Below are 23,725 nucleotides of genomic sequence, written 5' to 3' on the forward strand. Positions count from 1 at the left end.
GACTTTGGACCAATTTCCTGCTGAAACTGGATAATGTCTGTGACAATGGATATTTTTGGTAGGATACTCTGGACAGCCTGACTAACAAGCAGAGAGTAATTCAAGCACTCAGGGCTTGAGCTGTGGGATGCTATGTGGAGCCTGGCAGGCTGTGTTCTGTGGGCAGCAGTGTATTGGAACACTCTGAGGAGGCTGTTTCTGTTCTGGGGTGGCCACTTGCCTCAGGACCCAGGGTGAGAAGCTGGAATTACATACCAATTAGGCACTGCCATGGGTGTGGCCGTGCCTACAGAACGGGGGCTAAGAGAGCAGCTTCCACATAGAAAGAAAGGAGGAAGATAGGTGATCCCATGGACTAAATGGGCACCATGGGCACAAGAGGAACTCCTCAGTGGGAGCCATCAGCTGATTCTTGTCTTAGGAAGGAGGCGAGCAGCCACAGAATCTGTGGTATTCTAGTCAATACCAGACGCAGCTGTTCCAGGGTGTGCCAGGAAAAGCAAGGCAGGATGAGTGAGGAAGCCTGGCTACTATGATGATTTGGCAACCCTTTGCCTTTCGTTCAGTGTCCCCTATAGAAGATGCGTTCCACAATGCTTGCAGTTGAGGTATGCATGCAGTTCTAGATAGAAAACACCCCGGGGTTCAAACTACTTTGAAGTGTGTGAAATCAAGTAAATTTGATCAAAATACATTGTATGAAATTCTCAAAGGATGAAGAAGGAAAAATAAAAGCATTATTTAAATTATTTTTAAAGTGAAAAATTTATTTAATGGATGTAATTTTACTATCCATCTGGTGGCAAAGAATTCAGTGTGAGTTCTGGACTCCTGCTACTTTTAAATTAATATTTCACCACTTAGTGTCTGGCAATTAGCCATCACCTCTACAACTCCACCTCCTTTTCATTTAGTAGGAGATAACCATATCTTCCTTTGGCTCTGCTGGTGAGGGTGCAGGGCATGATGATGTTTAGCCTTGAGTTTGTGGCAAATATGCGCTGCCACACACTCACCAGTGTTGTTTTATGTCCCGTCTGCTATAATAAAACGGGATCGAAAAGATACATAATATATAGGAAAGATATATAATAAAATGGCATTTCAGAAATTTATGCAGTTCCACTAGAATCTACTTAAACCATTTTCTCTTAAGGGCCACTGTCCATTTGGGGAGGCAAGTGCATTTTAAGGAAGTGTACTTGTTTGGTGGCTTTTCATTCTTGTGTGAATATGAGTTCTGTTTCAGTTCTTGTAACAGTCTCCCCAACAAGTAGAGGAGGTGGCGGTGGGTGCTCTGGGGCCCTCAGGAAAGCCAGATTTCTGAGCTCATCTAAGCACAGTCCCAGCTCTGAAGGTTGCTTCCCACTCAACAAGGTGGCACTTTACGTAATGAGGAGAGGGCAAAGTTTTGTGTCTACCTGAACACCGGACTCCTTGGGCGATGAGCCCCCACATGAAGTTGGCACAGTACTCACACCAGTGTGGGCCTCGGAATGTGTGCACCTGTGAGCCAGACAGAAGAGCACAGAAGGTTCAGTCACCCAGTGGCACCCAACATGGACAACGACAATCCTCAGCAACGAGGCTCTGCACCCTCTTCTGGCCAGGGTGGCAGAGCTGCATACTAGTCTAGACAAACAGACAGGCTTTGATCTTAGAAATCCTCTGTGGATCCAGCATGTTTCAGAATGAGCAGAATGTGAGCAAAGAGCGAAACATACACAGAGAAGGAACGAGACTAGCACAGCCCAAACAAGGCTCTGTGAGTGCAAACCCAAATAGCCTGAGCTGGTGGCCAGGCCAGGTGGCTCCATCCTGCATTTAGCTCAGCAAGTTGTTTTAGGCAGAAAAACGCAATTACTGTGTCCTCTTGACTGAAGTTGCTCCATCCAGGTGTAGAATTTCCAGCCAGATATAAATAAGCCATGGTTATGGGATAATTAAAAGGTTTCAAAGCCTTGAGACAGTTCCAGAAAAAGGTATTTAAAAAAGTAAAGGAGTTGGTGAAAAATGCAGGCTTCAGAGCCCACGGAGTGCTTTCCCAGGGACAGCCAGCCGTGCAAAGGCTGAGTAAGTTGGAAGGCTGGTCTTACTGTTCAGTTGAGAAACCAAATGCTACAGGGCAAGAATGGTTTTAGCTTAGGTTACTCAGGTGCAGGGCCGCGTATTAATCTATGAATCAACACAACATAACTCAGCGCAGCACAACAATGCAAGGCAAAATGTCTCTAGCACTGAGGACATTCAAAAAGCAAAAGCAGGGGAGCCCTTGTTATCAAACCTAGCCAAGATGAGCTGAAAACTACACAGCAAGCGTATTGAGATCATGAATCCATGAGAAAAAAGGTGCTTCTGGGTTTTTACAGAGTCCTTTCAAAACTTCCTTAAACCTCAATTAAAGCTAAGTCAGACAATGATATTTTTAACAAGGTAGGGGGACAATGTTCTACTACTCCTCTTTAAAAGTACCATTCTGACCAAAAGTACCATTCTGACCAAACAAACCAAAGCAACAAACTCTGTCACAGTTTGGAAGGTGAGCACTCCCTAAGGAGAAGTAGCTGACCTGGCGCTGCAGAAGGAGGAGCAACCCATCCAACTCCTCTGCTCATCTCCACAGGCTGGCACTGTGTCTACAGAGTGGCAAGCCACATCAGTCACCCAGTGGAACTCAAGTATGAATGACAAGAGTAGAAGAAAGCACTGCAATGAATCTAAGAGAGCACCTTCTGACCATGGCTCTCTGCAGTAAATCTGCATAATTGCCCTCCGGGTGTTTTAGCTCATTAAGTTACCCAGTACATTGTTTCTGTTTTGAAAAATGGTGACGCCACTCTCAAAAATTGTTTTTACTTGAATGGAGAAGTGTTCCATTTGGGTGTGATCCCAACCCATGACAAAGCACTCCTTGTAGGAATGCAGAGAATCCACAGGGCACTTGCATTTTCCAAATGCCGAGATTCATTTCTAGGCTCACTGAAATAGAACTCCATACTAAAAGAACTCTTGGGGAAAATGAGCCAAGTGTCTAACGTGTTCTGAATTCAACAGCTGTTAATGTTTTACCAGAAAAGTGCTAAAGGTGCCAGTTAATTTTGGCAGAAAAGTTGATTATTAATACACTGTTGAAACTGTACCATAAGGAAAAGTAACATATAAGTTAAACAAAACTAGTATATGAAAAGGTGGGGTCGCAACTATAAGGAGGGAGGGGGCACTTTCCTGCATGGTCCTGGAAGGGAACTCATAGCTGGAGGAGGGTGGGGAACATTCTGGACAGAAGGAACCCTGGAGACTTTGTAGGAACAAAAGAGCTTGCTTGGTGTGAAGAGGAAACTCAAGACTGACCTGGCTAGAACAGAGAGAAAGGTGAGGGATGGGAGATGAAGGGGAGGGCAGACACAGGAAAGCTACTCAGACTCTTTGTGATGTAGATTTGGAGGAGGCTCACAAGGTATTCCTGGAGGACTTGGAGCAGAAAAGTGAATCTTTCAAAAGATTCCCCCTGAACCGTTGTTGAGAGGATGTCAACAGTGGAACACTGGAAAATGCTTATATAGTAGTCTCCTTGAGGAATGATGGAGGCTAAAAGCAGAATGCTGGCAGGAAAAGGGGGGGGGGGCTGCTGCATATTTTCAAGATGAAATGTGTACAACCTCACAGTAGCATGCACATGGTTCCCTGAGAAAGAGAAGAGCATGCGGAGAGCACGGATGATCCCGTTTCCCTTTAGGAACTGGGTGGGAGGTTTGATTGTGGTGTGGGGGCTGGAAGGGAGATCCTCCAGTGGGGAGATAATTAGGGCTGGGCTTTGGGTAGGCTGAAGACAATGCTGTCATGCCAAAGTGCTAGTTAGACCAGGAAGTCACATGAATTTGGTGACTTGGAGGAGGAGTGGGGGTTATATGTGGCCATCCCTAAAAAAAAAAAAAAAAAAAAAAAAAAAACAGGTGTTTTAAATTAGGCAAATGAATTAAAAAGTATTAAGGATAAGGAGGAGAAGGCAAACAGAGAGAGCTCATGTGTGGTCTCCCGTTCTCCACTACCTAAAGATGAGCAAGGGAGTAAAGCATTTCTGAAGTCACAGGTGAAGACTGCTTTAGGGAAAAGGTGGGTGATGTTAAGGGACCCTATTAGGGTGGTACTAGATGTTGATTGATTTGGGTACAGGGAAGTCATTGGAACCCTTGCCAGACACTGTAAGGAGTAGTGTTTTTCCTCCCGCTGCTGGATTTGTCTTGCCGCCACACCAGCCCAATTAACACACTGAGACTCTGTATTTGATATAACACTGTTGGCCAGTTACTTGTTTCTTAACGGCTAGCTATGTCTTAAGAATTAACCCATTTTTATTAATCTCCACGTGGCCTTTCTTACTGGGGAGTGACCTGGACTTCTGTTCTCTCCAGTCTCTCCATCTTCACTCCTCCTTCCTCCTCCCTCTCTCCTCCTTGTCTCCTAGTCCCGCCTATCTTGCTTTCCTATTGGCCAACAGTGCTTTATTCATTAACCAGTATGAGAAACTTATTTACAGAATGACATCTCCTATCAAGACACGGTCTCTTTGGAGATTGAACCCAGATTTAAGGGTTCAATCTGAACTGAAGAATAAGTGGGGAATAATGAACTAGAGAAAAATGTAAAAACCCTCAGAAAGAGCTTGGCTAGCCAGGCTTGGTGGTCCAGGGAAGCTGAGGAAGGAAGACTGAAAATTTGAGGCCTATCTAGCAACAGCAAGACTGGCCCCCAACAGCAAAAAGCAACTCACTACTTTCAATCAGTTCTATCCATATATGCATGAGAATAGGGCCATCCCACTGGATCATGGGAAAGCTACCAGTGGCCACACCCTCAAAAAACAATGGTCTTCTCACTCCCAATAGTCATCAACTGCCAGTAACTCCTCACTAAGGGGTTTATATGATCATGTTCATTTTATACATATATAAATGTTACAAGAATAAATAAAATTATAATAAAAATAAAAGCATGGCAAGAACGAAGATATGAAAAGGGAAAGAGCTCTCGGAATACAGCTCAGTGGCAGATGTTCTCTTCGCAAGCTTGAAGCCATAGGTTTGGTCCCTACAGTACTACAGGAAGAAGCTTGACTATGCTGCCACTCAGGGAAAGAAAACAGGACAAGGCAGTTGTGGGCTTGACAGGCATGGTTTTGAAAAGGTGGGAGACCAGGGCATGTTGAACTGTGGATAGAATTGATACAATAAGTCACTGTAGATGCAGAAAAGGCAAATATACGCAAAGGCATGATGACTCTGAGGAGCTGAGAAATGGTGGAGTATTGGAAAGGGATGGATGTAATTCTGGAAGAAAAGAATATTTAAGATTTTCCAGAATTAGTAAAAGGCACAGAAACATCAGATTAAGAGAAGTGTAGACTTCTAAACAAAATAAATAAAAACAATCTATCTCAACACAGATTGTGGTAATGCTGTTCAAACCCAGGCCCTGAAGACATAACAAAAGCAAAAACACTTGACTGGGAAAGGATAACATGCCTGAAGACAGACATTTTTCAGCAAAAATGAGGCTATAGATCATAGAATAGTGAGCCTAACTTTCATACCCACTTAATTATAGAAGGGTAAAATAATGATATTTTCTGATTGACAATAAGCACTTTTGATCCTCATGCAAAGAAATGAAGGCTATGCTTCCACAAGTGGCAAGAATCAGCAAAAGCAGTACCTGCCAGGATGAAGTGGTGGATGAGGAAAAGAAGATGGACCAGTCCCCTCGGTTTGTCTGTAGAAAACATCAACACTACAAGAAGTAATTCCAGTGATTCAGGAACAGGGCGAGAAGTGAAAAGAACCGAGTGTGGGTAAAAATTGAGTCATTCCATGGTCTTTACATTGTAGGAGATGTAAGAAGAATTATTTATTAAGTGAGTAATGTTTTAAGTAATGAGACATAATGATTTTCTTTGAATACATAGGAAAAAATGTATAGAGTCTATAAATCAAGAAAAAATATCAACAGGGGAAAAATGACACACAAATTTGGTCAAGCTAATAAAAAGTAAGAAAAATATTTACAGTTCTTTAGTGACCTACAAGGAGGCAAAACATATTTGCTGATGGTATTTAGCAAATATTTATGAGACACAATCAAAATATGATGCTAGAGAAATACTGGAGCCAAAAAGATGTACCTGGAAAGTAGTAGCTAGCCCAGTGAACCCAATAAGCCAGATATACCTATTTACATGTTTAGTGATAAAAAGGCCTAACATTAGTACATTTTGCCAGAAAGATACAACTACTTTGAGCTTACATGTATATGACAATACAATTTCAAAAATCTAAAATAAACATGGAAAAATTATAAGGAAAAGTTGACAATTGTACCATTATAATGATGAGTTCAACATGTATTTACTAAAACTGATAAATAGATGTTAACAGACTATATGGGAAAGGGACTTTGTACCAAACGATTCAAAGAACACACTTTTCCCCTAAAACACACAGAGCAACTGCAAAAGCTGACTGCTAGCTATAACGTGAGACAGCATGCTGGAGACCTAGGAAGGTGGGCTTGGATGTTGAAACCTGTGAGTGTTGTAAGGAGAGGGATGGCACAAAGCTCCGTGGAGCGTGTCTAGTGTTTCAAGGAACCTCGCAGGGTGGGGCAAAACTCAACACTCGAGGTTCAGGAGTTAGGAAAGCGGTTTCAGTGTTCCCTGTACATATACGGGGGTCTAACTACCAACCACTTCCAGAAATGAGGGCTGCTTATCGCACAATTCTAAGCTTCACTTCTGCCAGTAGTCTACAAAGTTATCCAGACCATCAAAACTACGTTTGGTGCTTATTTATCAGCCTTGCCCGCATTTAGCCGGTGTCCTTTCCTAACAACAAATGCAGGCAGACCCCACAAGGAAGGAGTGACTCTCCATGCTCCTGCTTAGTCCCACACTGGTAAAACAAAACACGAACGAGGGGGGATGTGAGCTAGACAAACATTATTTCAGGCCCACTGCCCAATTTCCTCTTGAGGATGGGCCACTGTTTATTTTTGTGGCTGGTGTGTTATTCAATTTTCTTTTGGAACCTGAGGAGAGAAGGGACTCCAGGGAATGCTGGGGTGTGCTTCAGGCCACACTGGGGTTGGAATCTGTCATCTGACATCTCCGTGAAAGACCCCATTTCTTAAAAAATCACTAAGCAACCCTTTCTATTCTCTGAAACTTATTGATTTTCAAAATGTCTTTTTTTTTTTAAGAGAAAGAACATTTTGCAAATTCGAGGGCAGTAACTAAAATACTTCCAGACAGGAAGAAATTCTCCAGACAGGAAGAGTGCTTGTCCAAGACTATTATATTGGCATGGTCTGCCTGGAATTCAAAAGCCACAGCAAACAACAAGATGATATTATAAGCGATAAGGTGTTGGACAAACGGTCCAGAGATGGGCATGCAGTAATAACAAGAGGAAGAAAAGTTGTCAAGAAAGTCACAGGCAGCCAGCGGGCATCCCACTCGGCTCCCCAGAGATGAACAGGATGTTATCGTCTCCCGTTCGCTGAGTCTGGAAGGCAGGTCTCTCTAGTGGTTTCAGAGCGAATGTTCTGATGGGCCAGTGCAGACAATACCCAAGCATGCAATCAACTCACCCAGACTCTGGCTGTAAGCAAATGTTATTTAAGGTGTGCTGTGGTGAGGAATTTTTACTTTTTCTTATCAGTTCTTATCAGGGCTCCTTAACAATTTTGGGCTAGAAAATTCTTAGTTATGGAGGTAGGTGGCTCTCTTGGCACTACAGGGATAATTTTCTTTTCTTTTTCTCCAGCATCTCTGGCTGTGTACATACCAGAGGCTTACAGTATCCCTCTAGGGATGGGACAAAGTCTCCACACATTGCCAAGTGCTTCCTGGTAGGGGAACCATGCAGCCTTGACTGAGACTCACTAACACAGAACAAAACCTTTTGCCCCAGCTTATCGGGTCTATTATTCATGTTAAAAACAAACTTCTTTCTTTTTACTTGGAAAAGGACGACAGGGCTAAAGCTACTTTTTAGATTGCTTAATGTGTATAAAAGAGTGGCTTGGCCTTGGCAAAAGACCCTTCCAGATTCAAGTGCCTGGGTTTCGGGGGTCCAGAGTTCACTGTGGGACGGGAGGCAAAGTAGCCTCAATTGCCCAGAAGGCCAGTAGCACAGTCAAGGCCTCCACGTTTCCGAAGAGGGTTGTTCCTCTAATTTACTGTTTCCCACAGTCATGTGACAATGAACTCATGTGAGATATTCAACTCTGGGCTTTCCCTTCCTGCAGGAGCAGATCAAATTCTGACCCCGAAGTGAACCTTCTCAGATGTAAGCAGATAGCGACATCATCTGCAACAGACACTCTCTGTTCCTGCAGTGAGGTCCATTGCGCAGACTCTGTGAGAGAGCCCCATGCTGAGACAGGCTCTAATGGAGGCACCCAGGGCCCTCGGAGTCAGCTTCAGTAGCTGCCTGGGTATTTAAAATGCGATTAAAGATGTGGTCCCAAGGTAAACCTGGGGACGAACTCAGAGACCTGGCCTTTTAGGCAAAGCTGAATTGACCACCTGTGAGCCAGGCCTCAGCTTCATGCTCGCTGTCCCAATGGTGGCCCGAGAGACTGAACATTAGGGATTCCCTGGCTGAGGGAAGCCAGACCTCCCTTAGCGAGCTTGAGTGATTTATGCCAGGAACACCAAGGCAGGGGCAGAGATGAAGGTGACACCTGGTCAAGATGCAAAAGCAGGCACCAGCAGCTGCACCCTTGGGGTGGAACTGTGCGGTGTAAAAGAGGGGGCAGTGTTCCTGAACTGTCACTGGCCGAGAAGCCTTTCCTGGATCTTCTCCTTGAACTGGGATATTCTTGGGCCAGTTTCCCCTCTGGTTTATATTTACCTCCTCCTGAGGTCTAAGGCCATACCACCCTGAAAATGCTGGACTCTACCTGATCTCAGGAGTCAAGCGGGGTCAGACCTGGTTATTGCTTGGGTAGGAGAAGCCAGAGACAGCCCCTCCAGCCATTCTCTGCAACATGGTCTTTCCTTCTCTGGACTGACAACTGAGTAACACTACTCAGGGGTTGTCCTGGCCCCTCTGGATGTCTTTGGTGCATTTGGTGTGAGGAAAACCCATATCCAGTCAGGTGGTAGTGGCACATGTCTTTGATCCTAGCACTCAGGAGGCAGAGGCAGAGACAGGAGGATCTCTGTGAGTTTCAGGACAGCCAGGGCTACACAGAGAAACCCAGTCTCAAGGGAAAAAAAAAAAAAAAAAAGACAGGAAGAAAGAAATAGAAAAAACACAACTCTAGACATTGCCAAATGTCCCCTCTGTGGTCAAAAGTGTCTTGGCTGTGACCCCCTTGGCAGAAGAGTGCAGCCATTTCTGGCAGCAGCAGCCTATAGTCTGTGTTGGTGAAGTAAAGGCATAAATGACCAAGGAGCCCTCTTTTCTGGAAAGTTCCAGAAGGAGTCCCTAGTATGAATTACAACCATTGGTGCTCACTCTCTTGTCCCACACAAAACACAAAAGGCCACTTCTCTGGGTGGAAAGTGCCAGAATCAGGCATTTAGTCATTTAGAATAGTCCTTTTGAATTTTGTGTTATTTAAATTCAGACAAAGCCCATAAAAAATTAAAAACAGTTAAGCACTTGATAGGGGTCAGACTCTGTAGCCAGTAACTGGCAGACAGGAGCACTAAAGAGAAACATGGATGAATGTTCATGGATGAATACACTTTCTCTCCAAATTTGCTAAGGGGCAGTCCTGGCTCTGAAATGGCACATCATGGCTAATGGCTTTGCTGTCCTGCTCTGACTACTATTTTAACATGGTAGCTCACATTTTTGTTTTGCATCAGGCCACATCTATTATGTAGCTAGAATTGTCTAACCACACATCTTAACTAATAGCCATGCCAGATCCTTCATGGTAACATATATATTCTCCACATGAACAAACCACAGCAAGTAGACACTTCTGAAGCAATACTCCAAGTGGAAGGTCATCCAATGGCTTTAAGATCTCACATCCTTACTGTATCTTTTATTAATGAAGAGATGTTTCATAAAGAGACCAGGAAATTTCTTCACTTTCTGTCAGACAAATGAAGCACCAATAGGAAAAAATAAATCAATGTAAACCTTAAAGATGTTGAATGAATAACCATGGACATTAGCAGTGGTACCCACACTAGGAGATGACACTTAGTAGGCATTAGTTACCATCTAAAGATTCCATCCTGAGGCCTGAAAGCCTGTAATAAAATGGCAGGCTTGAGCTTATGTGTAGAGGAATAAAGATATACCCTCAGGATGAGGAAGAGGTACTTCCCCCTCAAGTCTCCTGAAAATATTAATGAAGTCCTTGGAATGGACTGCACTATGTCCTGAGGTATGACGGAGTCCAACCCTTGGTCACTGAGCTTGTGGCCTTTAGGAAATGAAGTTTTGGGAAATATAATTAGAAAGAGGTTATGATGAACTAGTATGGTCCCAACACCCAACGAATGGTGACCTTAAAGAAACCTACAATGACACAGAAGATGGTGAAATGAAGAAGGAGCATGAATATAAGCCATGGGAACTCCAAGGTCTGCCAGCCACATGGATACATAGGCCAGGGCAAGAGGCATCTCCAGAAGGAGCCAATGCTGACATCTGAAACTTTTTTTTTTGAAACAGGGTTTCCTCTGTGTAATAGTCATAGATGTCCAGGAACTAGCTTTGTAGACCAGGCTGGTCTTGAATTCACAGAGATCTGCCTGCCTCTACCTTCCGAGTGCTGGGATTAAAGGCATGTGCCACCATCGCCCTGCCAATTTTTGTTTTAAGTTACGAAGTTTGTGTTTATTTGTCATGACAGAGGCAGGAACTTACTGAAGTCCCGATAGCTATGACAAACTTCTTGAAAACTGGAGAAAATAACACATGCTATGCAGGCCTAAAAATTCTATCCCTTCATTTGCTTTTTAAACAAATGAAGGGCATTCAGGTACATGGTAGAACACATTTAAAGAGATAGCATCATCAGACTCTGTCTCATTTTGTTATACGTACTCAACAAGAGAGGAAAAAAGAACAATTGTGGAAAGAAAGAAGAACTTACGGAAGTGAGGGCGTAAAGTAAAATCAAGCATGCCACAGAGAAAAACACACGAAGACAGAGGGCAGTGACAGGCACAAAAGGGTGAGTGATACAGTAATAGCGAAAGTGTACATCAAACGAATTCTCACCCAGGGGACAGAGAAGTGACATATTATTAACACATGTGTTTCGTCCAGGTTTAACTAGCCCACAGCAAAGAAAGCATCGGGCATAGCCATAGCAGAAGGGTTGCCTGCTGGGGAGCATGTAAACATTAACCCTGCAAAGGCCCCATTTTACAGCCAAGGAAACTAAAACTAGGAGAGCTCGGCCCATTGCCAGAGATCACGGAGTGGTCACGGTGCTTGCCTGTAGCTGCCTTGCCGTGTGCTGATGGCACAGAAAGACATGGATGCAGGTTGTTGGGGCTTGGGGTTTGCTCCCATGGAGAGTTTTAGAGGTGAGCCACAAATGTACTGAAGAGACTGCTCCACCTACAGAAGAGAGCTTCCCCTGGCATCCAGACAACAGAGTGCAAGGTCTTCTGTTCCTCCACAGACCTTTTTCATTTCTATTGGACTCTTAATTTCACCATTGTCACCGAGTGTGGTACGTGCAAGGAGCCCTAGGAAACCCCAGCTTTGAATGAACAAAGACAGCATTGGCAAAGAGTTTGAAAAGTATGTGAGTATTGTGTGAAGTGAGGCCTAACCCCCAAAGCTTTGCACTGGTTGGATACTTTTATTTCTAGGCAGTGTTGTTTGAAAAGCAGGTACCAGGTATGCTCTGTTCGCTGGAGCATCTGAGAAGGGCATGCTCCCAGTGTGTGTGTGGTGAGAGTTGCTGTTCAAACCCCATGAAGAAGTTCCTGAGCACAGCATGAAAGAGGGTTCCTTAACTGCCCACCCCAAACTGACCTGAGGGGTGAGCCAGCAGGCTCTGTGGACAGATTCCTACCTCAGGTAAGAGTTCAGACAGGAGCAAAGAAAATGCTATTTGTTGATAAGCACAAAAACCATGGCTACGTATTCTTGTTATTCAACCCTAACTTCATGCTACGTACACAATATCTTCCAGTAATAAATTAGCAAAGTCCCAGAATACAACCCATTAGAAGTCAACATAAATAATAATAATAGTAAAAAAAAACTGATGCAAAATTAAGGTCTAAAACACAAATTCCAAGCATCTAACAGGGTCCTTGGTAAACACTTGCTTTCTTTATTTAGTAAGAAGAGGGTAAGGGGCCAAGGTTGGAAGGAATGAATAATAACACAGTGAATGCCTCCTCCATCCCCAGCCACTTATCCTGAAGGACAAAGGCAGGGACAGTACCATTGAGCGCCACAGTTAACTGCTGCAGTCACTCCTGGGCCTCTTAGGTTTCAAAGATGTCTGTGTAAGCCACAAAAGGGGGTGTGTCCCTGTCTGTCTCATGGATGCACCTGGGGCAACACATATGTGCTGGTTTTATTTGTTTCCACTCACAATGAATGCTTTGTTCTTCTACCAAACAAAGTTAGGAAATAAGATTCAGCTTATTCTTTTTCACAGTGTCTTAAAATCTCCCCTTCAGAAATGTAGTTAAGACAGGCTGAGTGCCCATCACCCGAGTACACATGTTCTGAACTTATGGGGTAGATCCACTGAGAAGCTATTTCACACCAATGCAATCAAACTGCACCTTCAGCACACAATCATTGGAATTTTGGAGAGGAAGGAAAGGGATCTGCAAATCCAACAAGACTTAGCTGGCAATGCATTCACAGGGTGCTCAAACCAGGGGTTTCTGTCAAAAGTCAGATAAACATTTTTCTTAAGGAAAGAACAGATCACAGTGGTTAAAATAGAAAGCCAGAAGGAGAAAAGTGGACATTTCATGCTCCAGACCTGCCATTATTCAGTGACTGGAGGAAGATAAAAGTCTTAGCATGGACGAGACCCCAAACAGCACAACTCTCCATCCGTCATTAAATCCGTAGGGTTGAAGGCTTCCATTTCTCTGATCAAGGATAGCAGGTAAAGGCCTGAGCTGTATGCTTTCCCAAAGTAGAAGTGCAGAGACAAACCAGGCTAACAGGAATGCAAATTTAATAGGCACACATATATCCTTAGGAAGGGCTGGCCCTTCATGAGCAGCAACAGAAACGGTTTCCTCGTTCCTGTTGCTCAATCTCATTTCCATGGTCAGTGGCCCCAGAAGGAAAGCAGAATTCAACAGAGGATGGCAAGCCACAATTTAACTCCCTTCCTATTCTTTTCTTCCTGAGTCCTGTATCCGAAAACCTCCGGCTTCATTATAACTACCCATATCATTCACTTAGGTGAATCTCTAACGTGGCCCCATTCTCCCCCGCAACCCCCAGCAGTTCCCATGCTGGGCAATTTGTCATCAGTTTCCCCTTTGAACACTTTGATCACATAGCAGGGCAAAAGAAACAGGCTTTAATTTTCTGGTGGCAGCTCACATCCACGGGGAAAACCGCGTACACCCCCGCCAGGTCCCCTATCTTTTTGTTAAGACTGGAGAGCAGGGTCAGCTTGGCCAGGCTGTAAGGCGCCCCTGAACCTAAAGCACCCACACAAGCCAGTGAATGGGCTCTCTCCCCATGACATCTGCAGCTGTCTGTGCGAAACAGGCTCCTTAGGATCACCGAAAACAAAGGACAAAAAACACAAACTGCACAACTGTTTGCACTCTCAGACAGCAGCAGCCCTTCTTCTGGGTGGAAAAGCACTGCTAGATTCTGTGCAGAACACTTCTAAATGCCACCCACTGGCAATCTTCTGCTCCCCTCTCACCGGGCATGGAAAGATGCAGGAGGTGGCTTCCCAGAGCTAAGTTAATACACGTGTAGGTATTAAGAGCAGTCCAGTCCAGCCGGCTGCTTTCTCCAGCCTTTAGTTTGATACTAAAGGGATATGTGGCAAACAAAGGAATTTGCTGTCTCCTGCCTTTCTGACTAGAGACCAGATGGAAGTCATCAAGGAGTCTCTCCCACCCCCATCTCCCTCCCGGAAGGGCAGCAGAAAGGATGTGGACACCCACCTTGAAGTTGTGTGTCTTCTCATAGTTGAAGTGGTTGTCATTGCGTGTGAGGGCAGCTCTTCGGACGAGCGAGGAGATCTGTGAACAAGCAAAGAGCTTGAGAGGAGACCAAAGAAAGCCACCTTTGAGTCCCACCTTCACCCCAAACGCAATGGCCAGCAATTCTTGGCGCTTCCTGCCAGGCTTGGACTTCCGAACCATAGCACATTTTCTCTCGTTTTCCAGCCACAGTTCCTGAGAGAACATAGTGCTTGGGTCTCGGATCTTCCGAGTCTCTCCCGTGGAGCTCTCTAAAGCCAGCAGAGCTTTGGGACTGTGGCAGCAGATTTGAGGCAGCTGTGTCCCGTCTGCAGAGCCCTGAGGCATGTGACCTGGAAGGGACCGATGGAGTGATGGAGGGGGCTCTCTGGCTGAGTAGGGATGGGCCTGCTTTGTGCTATTTCTTAAGGCTGGCATGTGCCCGGAACAATAGCATACATTCATGTGTAGCCACCCCCAGATTATTCAGTCGGTAGAGGGGATCAAGGAGGCAGCAATGTGTGCACATGTGCATGTGGGCACACACAGACACACACAGACACACACAAACAAGCAAGCATGCATGCACACACACAAAGCAAGCATGCATGCACACACACATGCAGGCACACACACACACACACACGCACGCACGCACGCACGCACTCTTTGTGGTGTTCCAAGTCAAAGTCGTATCCTATTATTCTAGGCCTCTGAACCTCACCCTGGGCTGACCTCCAGCAGACTAAAACTTTAAACCCACATGATTCTTTAATCTTATAGGGATAAACTCATACTTATTTCTTGTAGCTGCCAGTACTTGAAAACATTATCTTTGTTCTTACACATTTAACACACTGCAACAGTCTGAGCCCAAGCAGCTTGTGGGAGAAGTGTAAAGCATCTGGCTCTGGGCTCAGCAAATTCCCAGGCCAGAGGGTCAGAGGGCAAGGCAGCCTCACTTGTGGATTCTACCATCTTCCCTCATCATCTCCTGCTCCTCCAACCCCACAAGGAGATACACCTTAACTAATACTCAAACGTCATTGCTGTTTTTCTTTTGAATGAAGCATCTCAGATGTGCATTTTGTTAGTGTTCTGACCTACCTTTATGCCCTTTGTGCTTTTAAAAGCATTGGATTGGCCTCTTTGGGATTAGAGTATTTGGTATTTGGTCCCAGGTATCCTGGTTAATAGAAATGGGGGGTGGGATTTCTTGGGAGTACTTTAATGCAGCTAATACCACACAGACAGTAAAATCAATACTTTCGGAGCTACAAAGCAAAGAGAATGCAGAAGACTGGGTGAGCAGAGGGATGGATGGTTCTTGAATTTCATCTTGTGTCCTATGAGGCATGGCCTGTGTCCAGTGGCAATTCTCACTATCAGTCATTTCCCTGTGTGACTCTCCATTTCCATACCCCATCATTTCAGCTTGGTTCAGAAGTCCATCCTATTTCATCTTGCTACCTTTTAAAATCAGAAATAGCAGCCAAAGCTCTTGTCTTTTGTAGGAACTTACACTGTGCCAGACAACACTCAGAATGCACTAAAGTAATTTACTCATTTAATTTCCAGCATAAGGGTATAAGGGCCAAGATGTTTATGCCCATTTTCTGGATGAAAATACTGAGGCTCCAGAGGTAGTGTAATTTGCCGAAGGACACACATCTTGTACCAGTAGCAGAATCTCACACTCTACACTAAACAAGTCATGGCATTGTTAGCTTTAACTGGTCTCAGTACTCATTTCCCCTGCAGACCCCCCCAAAAAGTCTCTTTTCTGGATTATTCAGCTTCCCCATGCAGCAGCTCCTGCTCTTCTTTGGAATATTACAGCATCATTTAAAAGCACCTACATCCTTACCAACATGCAAATTCCAACTCCAGTGCTGCCCTTGCCAAGAAAACGATCCCAAGCTTCCCACTGGCATAGCCTCCTGTCCTCTCTAGTACCATTCTTCAGTGCACCTACCACGGTCTTAGTGGAACCAATGGCAGATCTGATAATCCGTTACACCAAGGACTCAGGTAATCCCCCTGTGCCAGGTGACCTTTGGTTTCCCCTGTAAATCTCTAATGGGATTCCTTGTTATAGCAGCCACTGAACACACACAAGGCTCTATTCTAGAAAGCCCTAGCACATGGAGGGAGCCGGAAGTCTGGAGAAAGGGGAGCAAAGGTGTCCCACATGGGTGGGGTCTCCTACTCGTTCTATGACCGCCACTGTCTACACTCTGGATTCTAAGAACCAGGACTGCCCAAGGCCATTTTCTCCTAATAACCCCTTTCCCTCACCCAGTCCTGAAGTCCAGCTGTCCCTGAAGATGCTGAGTGGGGGTTTGGTATACCTTACCAAAGTTTCCAGTATTAGCCTAAGGGCAAAATTTGAGGCCAGAGATAGAGATCTTTTCTCAAACCTTCATTGCTAGTAAATGAACAGAGACCTTTTGACTGATGTAAAGAGCCAGCACTTCAGTGTGTGTGAGGCAGTGTATGATTATACCATTTGAGAAGCAGACTAAATAACTCCTTATATGGTGAGTGGGTAACAGAGCCTTCTCCTTGTGGAGGATTTCTGGTTGAACACAAGATCTAATCTTTTTTTCTTGCATGTGTGTCATTACTTATAACCAGCGATTTTTATTTCTATTCATGACAGTGACTTCTTTTTCAGACAGTTTCAAGATCAGTTACCCAAACACAAGATGCATTCAGCCACGGGCAGGAACACTGTCCTTCTAGTGTTCCCTTTACAAGGACTGTGAGTGTTAGCTCCCGAGGGGGATGACAGCTTTGGGGACACTCTGAGTCACCCTCTTACTACAGGAAAAAAATGGTTACAAGAATCTCTTGATGGCCTCTTGTTAGGAAATGCTTCCCATGGACTCTTATCTGCACATCTCCAAGGGAGGACTTTAGTCCTGTCCATCCTCCACAGCATGATCACTGTCCTCAACACACATCTCCATCTGACCTATATGTTTGAGATAAGGCACATTTCTCTGTGTGTTCTATTTAATCCTGGGATTTTTCTGGGCCAGCTCAGTCTTTGTTTTGAGGGGCTGTGCTGTTTGCTCTAAGCTGTTTGGTAGAACCCCTTGGCTCTCCTCAGCGGGTACCTGTAGAGCCTCCACTGTGGTCACCTGAAGAACATTGCCTAATAGGGAGCAATCTGCCTCCAGGGGCTTGCCTAGCTTAAGTTAATAGCATAAACACCAAGTGTGTTTACTACATGTCAAGTACTAGGCTAGGTACTTGGGTTCACTAAGGTTGTGTGAGCCTACAATACAGTACTGTTCTAAGCCCTTCCATTCTACAGATGAGGACACATGGACTACAAGCTTAAATACTTTGCCCAACGTCCCAAATCTGGCAGGTAGGCAGGATGTTGGCACAGCTAAGGATGTCTGGGCTTCTCCCATCAAGGAACAAATTTTATTTTTTATTGTGGTAAACACACATAACAAAGATTGACTGTTTGACCACTTCAGCATAAGCAGCCTGGCTTAATGAGGGGCTTCTGCCCTCCGCATGTCCTCTGAGAAGCAGTGTCTGCTAAAGATACCTTGGCAAGTAGGTGAGGCTACACATGCATGGGGAAAAAGCTTGCCACTTCCCATTCTTTTTTTCCCTTCCAATAACGAGGGTTGTAATTTATTTTTAGAGTTCTTTCTCTCCATGTTCAGGCTCTCACATCCAGGAAGGTCTCCAGTAATAAGAAAGCAATGGAATGTTGTCAGATGACAAAAAGGATAGGCCAGGTGCTGAAAAGATGTGAGAAACAGCCATTTGGGGCACGCAGCATCACAGAGGAGGATGGGACCTTAGAAGGTCATGAGGTCACTGGTTGCCTCCCCACCCACTCCTGACAGGTCCCTAGGAGCCACTAGGAGCCATGGCCTTCTGCCTTTCCTGCAGATTTCTAAAATAGTGACTTACCATAGGCTCCTTATTTCCCCAGAGACGGCAAGTGTCCCAGGGGTGCATTTTAAAGAGGCTTGCTGAAGAGTGTCACCATCAGTCATGTGACCCCAGCCCCAGTATCTGTACTCCTGGGCCCTTTGTACTTCCCTGTCCTGTGCCTGTTTCCACCCCAAGCTACATCCTGTCTGCAATCACTAGCCTGACAGTTGCTTTTTCTGCCTTAAGGCAGTGCAGAAGATGAAATTCAGTATTACACATGCTGGCAGGGAGCCACAGGCGGGGTCTCTAATATCCTACTGGTGTTGGTGACAATTAGAGTATGTCTGCTGAAAAATAGTTGGTGACTTGTTAAAGGCCTGAATGGAGCCAGAGGTTCTATTTCCAGCATTTTTAGACAGCTCTGAAGACAAAGATTTAAATAGACACACAGACACGATTATGCACACACATGGGGGGGGCAGTGCAAAGAGGGACAGGTGTGTGCGTGTGTGCGCGCGCGCGTGTGTGTGTGTGTGTGAGTGTGTGTGTGTGTGTGTGTGTGTGAGTGTGGAGAGAAACAGAGAGAGCGGGAGGAAGAGAGATAGAGAAACAGAGAATGACATGGAGAGAGATTAACCAAAGCTATAATATTGAGCAATGGGAAAAAGTGAAAATATTTAACATAGGAAAAATGGGAAATGGCAATATTACATAAACATTAACCGAAGTGATCTAAACACCTCAATAACAAAAGCATCTAAAACCACATATTATTAGGTGAGGAGCAGGCTACTAAGCCAGATAAAGGGAGATTCCACATTTTGTAAGAGAAATGAACCAAAATATTTCCTTTGCTCCAAACTGTGCAACATAAGCCATAGTATCTCTGGGTGGAGAAATTGTCACTCACAGGCCTCTATTACATACTTGGCATTTTCTACAACTTGCTTCTATTAAATAATGGTCATTTTTAAAGACTCTATTACATGGACTTTGTTAGTCATATGATAAACTGTGGATATATGATAAACTATTCTATACTTGAACTATGGTTAGCATTCATTCTAAAATCTTCTTCTGAAGGAGAAGGAACCCAGGGTCTGTGGCACCTTACCACAGAGCTACTGAACTAGACCCAGAAACAGATCTAGGTCCGGATTCCCCTGCCTTAAAGTCAGGTGGCTACTCCCAGAGACAGCTATGGAGTTCCCTGGGAGAGGTAAGATGTGTTGGTACCCTACCTCTCACTTTCTGGTTTACTTTGTATAATGCCGGACCTGAGATTCTGCATCCCTCACAGCAGCGATGCTGCATAGCTGGTCCTGGGACCCTTGACATAGGCTTTTTACTCAGCCTATGGCCTTGTCTGGTAATAAGAATAACCTGGGGTATAGGCAAACACAGACTGCCTCCCACACCTGCTCAAGGCACCCCCTCAGAACAATCATACTGAGCTTTCTGGAGAGAATGCCCAGTGTCTTAGTCCTCTCCCAGGGGAAAGTAACTTGCTTCTGGAACTGAGAGCCTCACTCACATGCACCTAGAGGGCTTCTACTACAGATTGTTAGAAAATATTAAAGAATGGATGTAAGACTTGCTATTGAAGAAATGCTTCCTCTCCAAAGGAATCAATATTTTTTTTAAAAAAAAACAAAACAAAACATGTTTCTACATATGCGACCCCATCTCTTCTGCCTTCATGAAACTTGAAACCTCTATCAGCTCTTAAGATAAAAGCAAAAATGCATACCATAGCCTCCTGTCGGTGTGGTCTGTCCCCTGCCACCTTCCCAGCCTTTCCTCTCACCGCTTCCTTGCTGTTACTTGGAGGACTGCTAACTAGTTAGCAGTGTAGTTTTCAAGTTCTGAACCACGAGCCCCCAGGCCAGCTGGCTTTATGAGCTCAGGCACTATGCACACTTTTCATCATAATTAAAGCCCACGCCACCTGGCACCAAGCAGCTACTCACTGCATTTTACCAAAATTAATGAGTGTTCACTGCTATAAACTCTCGGGAGGTCAGGCAACCACTACAGTGGTTTACCATCGTCACTATCGAGTTCTCCCCTTCCAGACGCTGATACAAAATCCAGGAGCTGTGACCTTTGGAACTTTCTCAGGCTTGTGTTGTCCAGTTGTCATTACTAAAGGAGCACTGGAAATGGGGGGGGGGGCTATGTGTAGGTCAGGTCCAGTCATGAGCCCTGAGGAACAAGACTAGGTAGGTTTGGGGCTTGAATGACGTCACTCTGTATCTTGGAAATAACAAATACACATTTATTTTTATCTATATCTAATTATCCACCTACTATCTATCTATCATCCATTTATCAATCATCTATCTAACATCTACCTATTATCTATCATCTATCTATCAATCATTTATATCATCACCTACCATCTATTTATCTGTCGTCATCTACTAATCTATTTTTGATGTCTTTTTTCTTATGACCAAAGCAGAGCCAATGTCATTATTTCTGCCTGTAGGTGGGGGAGACTGAGATGTTCTGAGGCATGTCCTGGGAGTTAGGATCAGGGACCTTAAGCCCTTTCCCATGGAAATCCCCGAATTCCCAGTGTAGCAGATACGCAATCAGCAGGCAGAAGGACTAATCCCTCCTCTCCATTCCTGAGAGCTTTTTAGAATAAAAACACCTCAATACTTGCGAATGAACTTGAAAACAACTTGTGGTTCATCTACAGACCGGATTCCAGTGAATGGCATGCTGCTGGCCGCGGCGTGGCCCTGAAGAAAGCTGTGTTTTGTGAAAACTGAATACACACATGTTTCAGCAGAGCTTTTATTTTCATCACCTTGTACCAAGATGACTTCTAAGTCTATAAGAAGTGAGCATGCTCTCTTTTTCTCTGTACACTATGGACTCTCTACCCATACACCTAGGGATCCAGGCCTGGGTGACAGCCTGGGTGATGATCTGGGTGATAACCTGGGTGCCCCCCATCCTCTAAGCTCTAACCCATTAATCCCATTGCTGTTATAGAAATAACGCGCTGAAGGCCTGCTGCTAGTGAGAGGGGACAGAGTTGGGTCACTGGGGCTGTGCCCCTGAAGGGGATTTCAGGACCTGGCTGATTCATCCTCTCTGCATTTTGACTCCCATGTGTTGTGAGCAGCTTTGCTCCACCAGACCCTTTCTCACCAGTCCAGGCCTAGAAAATGACCAAAACCTCAGCAACCACGAGCCCAAATAATCCTTTCGTCTTAGGCACAGGGAGCTATCACACCTGTCCACACCCAAGAACACTTAGCAATGTGCTGCGGTCATTTATCCCAGGAAGAAATGCCTGCAACGAAGCTCCCAAAGCTGTCTGTTTTTGTTTTGTTCTCACTCTCTGAGGAACATCCTTTAACATCTTTCATGGCTGTGTAGTGGATAGACCAATGCATCCTTACTAGGTGCTTTTTCCGTATATAATACATGTAATAGCCTTAGCTATAAGGCGTGCGTGTGTATGTGTGTGTGCGTGCATGTGTGTGCGCGTGTGTTGAGGGGCTGCAGAGTCAGGGATTTCCACTACAGTCTTTGCTGCGGCATCTTAGAGTAAGTTCCTATTCCTGTGGACAAGTGAAAAAAACCAGAAATGCTGAATGAAATAAAGCCAGATCACTGGGTGAGACGCTAAAGTGCGTGGTTTTCATCAGCAATACTGAGACTGATACTACAGATGCTGAGCACTCACTGTCCCCCTCTGTACGTTAAACTCTCCTGTTCTCCCCTGGAACCGCCTGGAGTGTCTGCTCGATTCTTCCCTTGTGGATTCTATGTGTGAAAGAGGAAGGGGACATCAAAGCCACTAGCCTGCACACTCGTTCTCTCCCGTGACAGTGGAAAGACTGAGGCCAGGGCAGGCACCTACTCCCTTTCCCCGTGCCCTAGCTAAAGCTCAGCAATACTGCTTCTACTGCACCCATCAAAGCATCAGGTTTCATACCCGACCCTGCCCAGGCCTGGAGCTCCTGCTGACCTCCATCCAGACCTGCGGCGTGTGACCCCAGCTATCGAGGCCTTGGCTCTAATGGCACACCGGCAGGTGACACCCTGATTGTCTTCTAGGTTCAATATGAGAAAACACAAAAGCGCCAAGGAAGGGTCTCAACATTCCTCCTAGGACTTGCTTCACTATGTTCAGTGTAGCCATTCACCTACACCCAAGGGCTATGCAGGCTCCTAATGGACCAGAGAGCCTCGGCAGCAGCAGTGAGTCGGATTGCTGGTACAAGGCTTCAATTGATGTGTTTCCCATAGGACCTGTCCAGCTGCTTTTACAGAGACCAGTGTCAGCAATTTTGGCTAATAACTGATGTTTCTTAGACACTTTGATGGGGAAACAAAGACACTCCACACTGTGGACAAAGGACTAGGCTACAGTGGACATCTCACACATTTCAGTTGATTCTGGGAGCAGCTGGGTGGCTAGCAATGGGCCTTACAGCTGAGTGTGTCCTTAATGAGATCTTTAATAGCCTTAGCCAGATCTCCCAAGTGCTCAACCTGCTGAAGTACGGCAGGGTTAGCTTTGGGGAAATGAACACTGCCTAGTGAAGCTCCCTGAAGTATTAACGGATTACAATGCAAAAGCTAAAATGGAAGCAAACCCTGTGCACTCTGAAGTTCCCAGCTGCTGTTTTCCTGTGCCCTCTCATGTTCCGTATTTGCCTCCTTTGCTTTGTATTGTGTGTGTGTGTGTGTGTGTGTGTGCGCGTGCGTGCGTGCGTGCGTGTGTGTGTGTGTGTGTGTGTGTGTGTGTGTGTGTGTGGTGAGTTCCCCTGGCTCTTGCTCCCTTCCTGTCACTGTCACTTAGGTGAGCCAGTTAAACTTCTGCTGGAAGCCATACATTTGCCAAATAGTGTATTTTTGGTGATTATAGAGGCAGTTCTCAGAGTCCCATTGCAGAGCCTTGAGCACTTAGAGACCACGTTTGCTGCTCTGCAGGTGGAATATGCCTATTGTCTAGAAGAAATTAAAAAAAAAAAAAAAAAAAAAAAAAAAACAAGGTAACCCACTGGTTTCTGTGAGTGAACAGTCCCAGACTCAAATGACAGAGATGCTTGTTAAATATTTTCCCACAAATAAAAGGCAGCTACGATCCCTACTGTGCTTTGTACAGTGAACAATCACCCGAACAAAACAGCCTTTGATGCTATCCCCAGCTGCGCAGCGGAGACTTGCCCGGTATAGAGAACTCAGTATTCCGAACTGCCTATAGATAACTTGTGAATTCCACATAGAATCTCAGCTTACTCCTGGCCTCTGGAGTGGGTGGTGGAGACTGGGATTTTCCAATTCTACCATTTGGGAAAGCCAGCCCAACACCAAGTCTATGGCCCTGCTGTCCTGCCCTTCCCCTAAGGAAATCAGTGTGGCGATGCTGCATGGCCAGAGCGCTGCTGCTCTGTGAAGAGTGGGTCACAGCAACGTGCAAGGCACACTCTTCCGGGCAACCTCAGTTCATCCTGAGAGGACCATGGGAAATTTGACCTTGACTCTCTTTTTGAGGCAATAAATTATCCTTGGACATTGTGCAAGAATCTCGCTCCTTCCTTCTCTTCCCCAGAGAATCTTTCTAAAGCAGTTATTATCAAGCACAGGGCTAGGTAAGGGAACAAGTAAGAGGGTTGACAGTAA

General features: G+C 45.1%; 1 protein-coding gene across 2 annotated transcripts in view; it reads right to left on the reverse strand.

Moving 5' to 3' along the window:
- The window catches only part of Chn2 (chimerin 2), a 247,883-nt gene that overhangs the window by 10,643 nt on the left and 213,515 nt on the right, over positions 1-23,725 (reverse strand). For both annotated transcript variants that reach the window (XM_051202776.1, XM_051202777.1), the window contains 2 exons: positions 14,150-14,227; positions 1,422-1,506 (listed from right to left, as the gene is read on the reverse strand). In XM_051202776.1, coding sequence (XP_051058733.1) covers positions 1,422-1,506; positions 14,150-14,227 — 163 coding nt within the window. The remainder of the gene's footprint in view (positions 1-1,421; positions 1,507-14,149; positions 14,228-23,725) is intronic.

This window comes from Phodopus roborovskii, unplaced genomic scaffold (genome assembly GCF_943737965.1).
Source record: "Phodopus roborovskii unplaced genomic scaffold, PHOROB, whole genome shotgun sequence".
NCBI classification, from domain to species: Eukaryota; Metazoa; Chordata; class Mammalia; order Rodentia; family Cricetidae; genus Phodopus; species Phodopus roborovskii.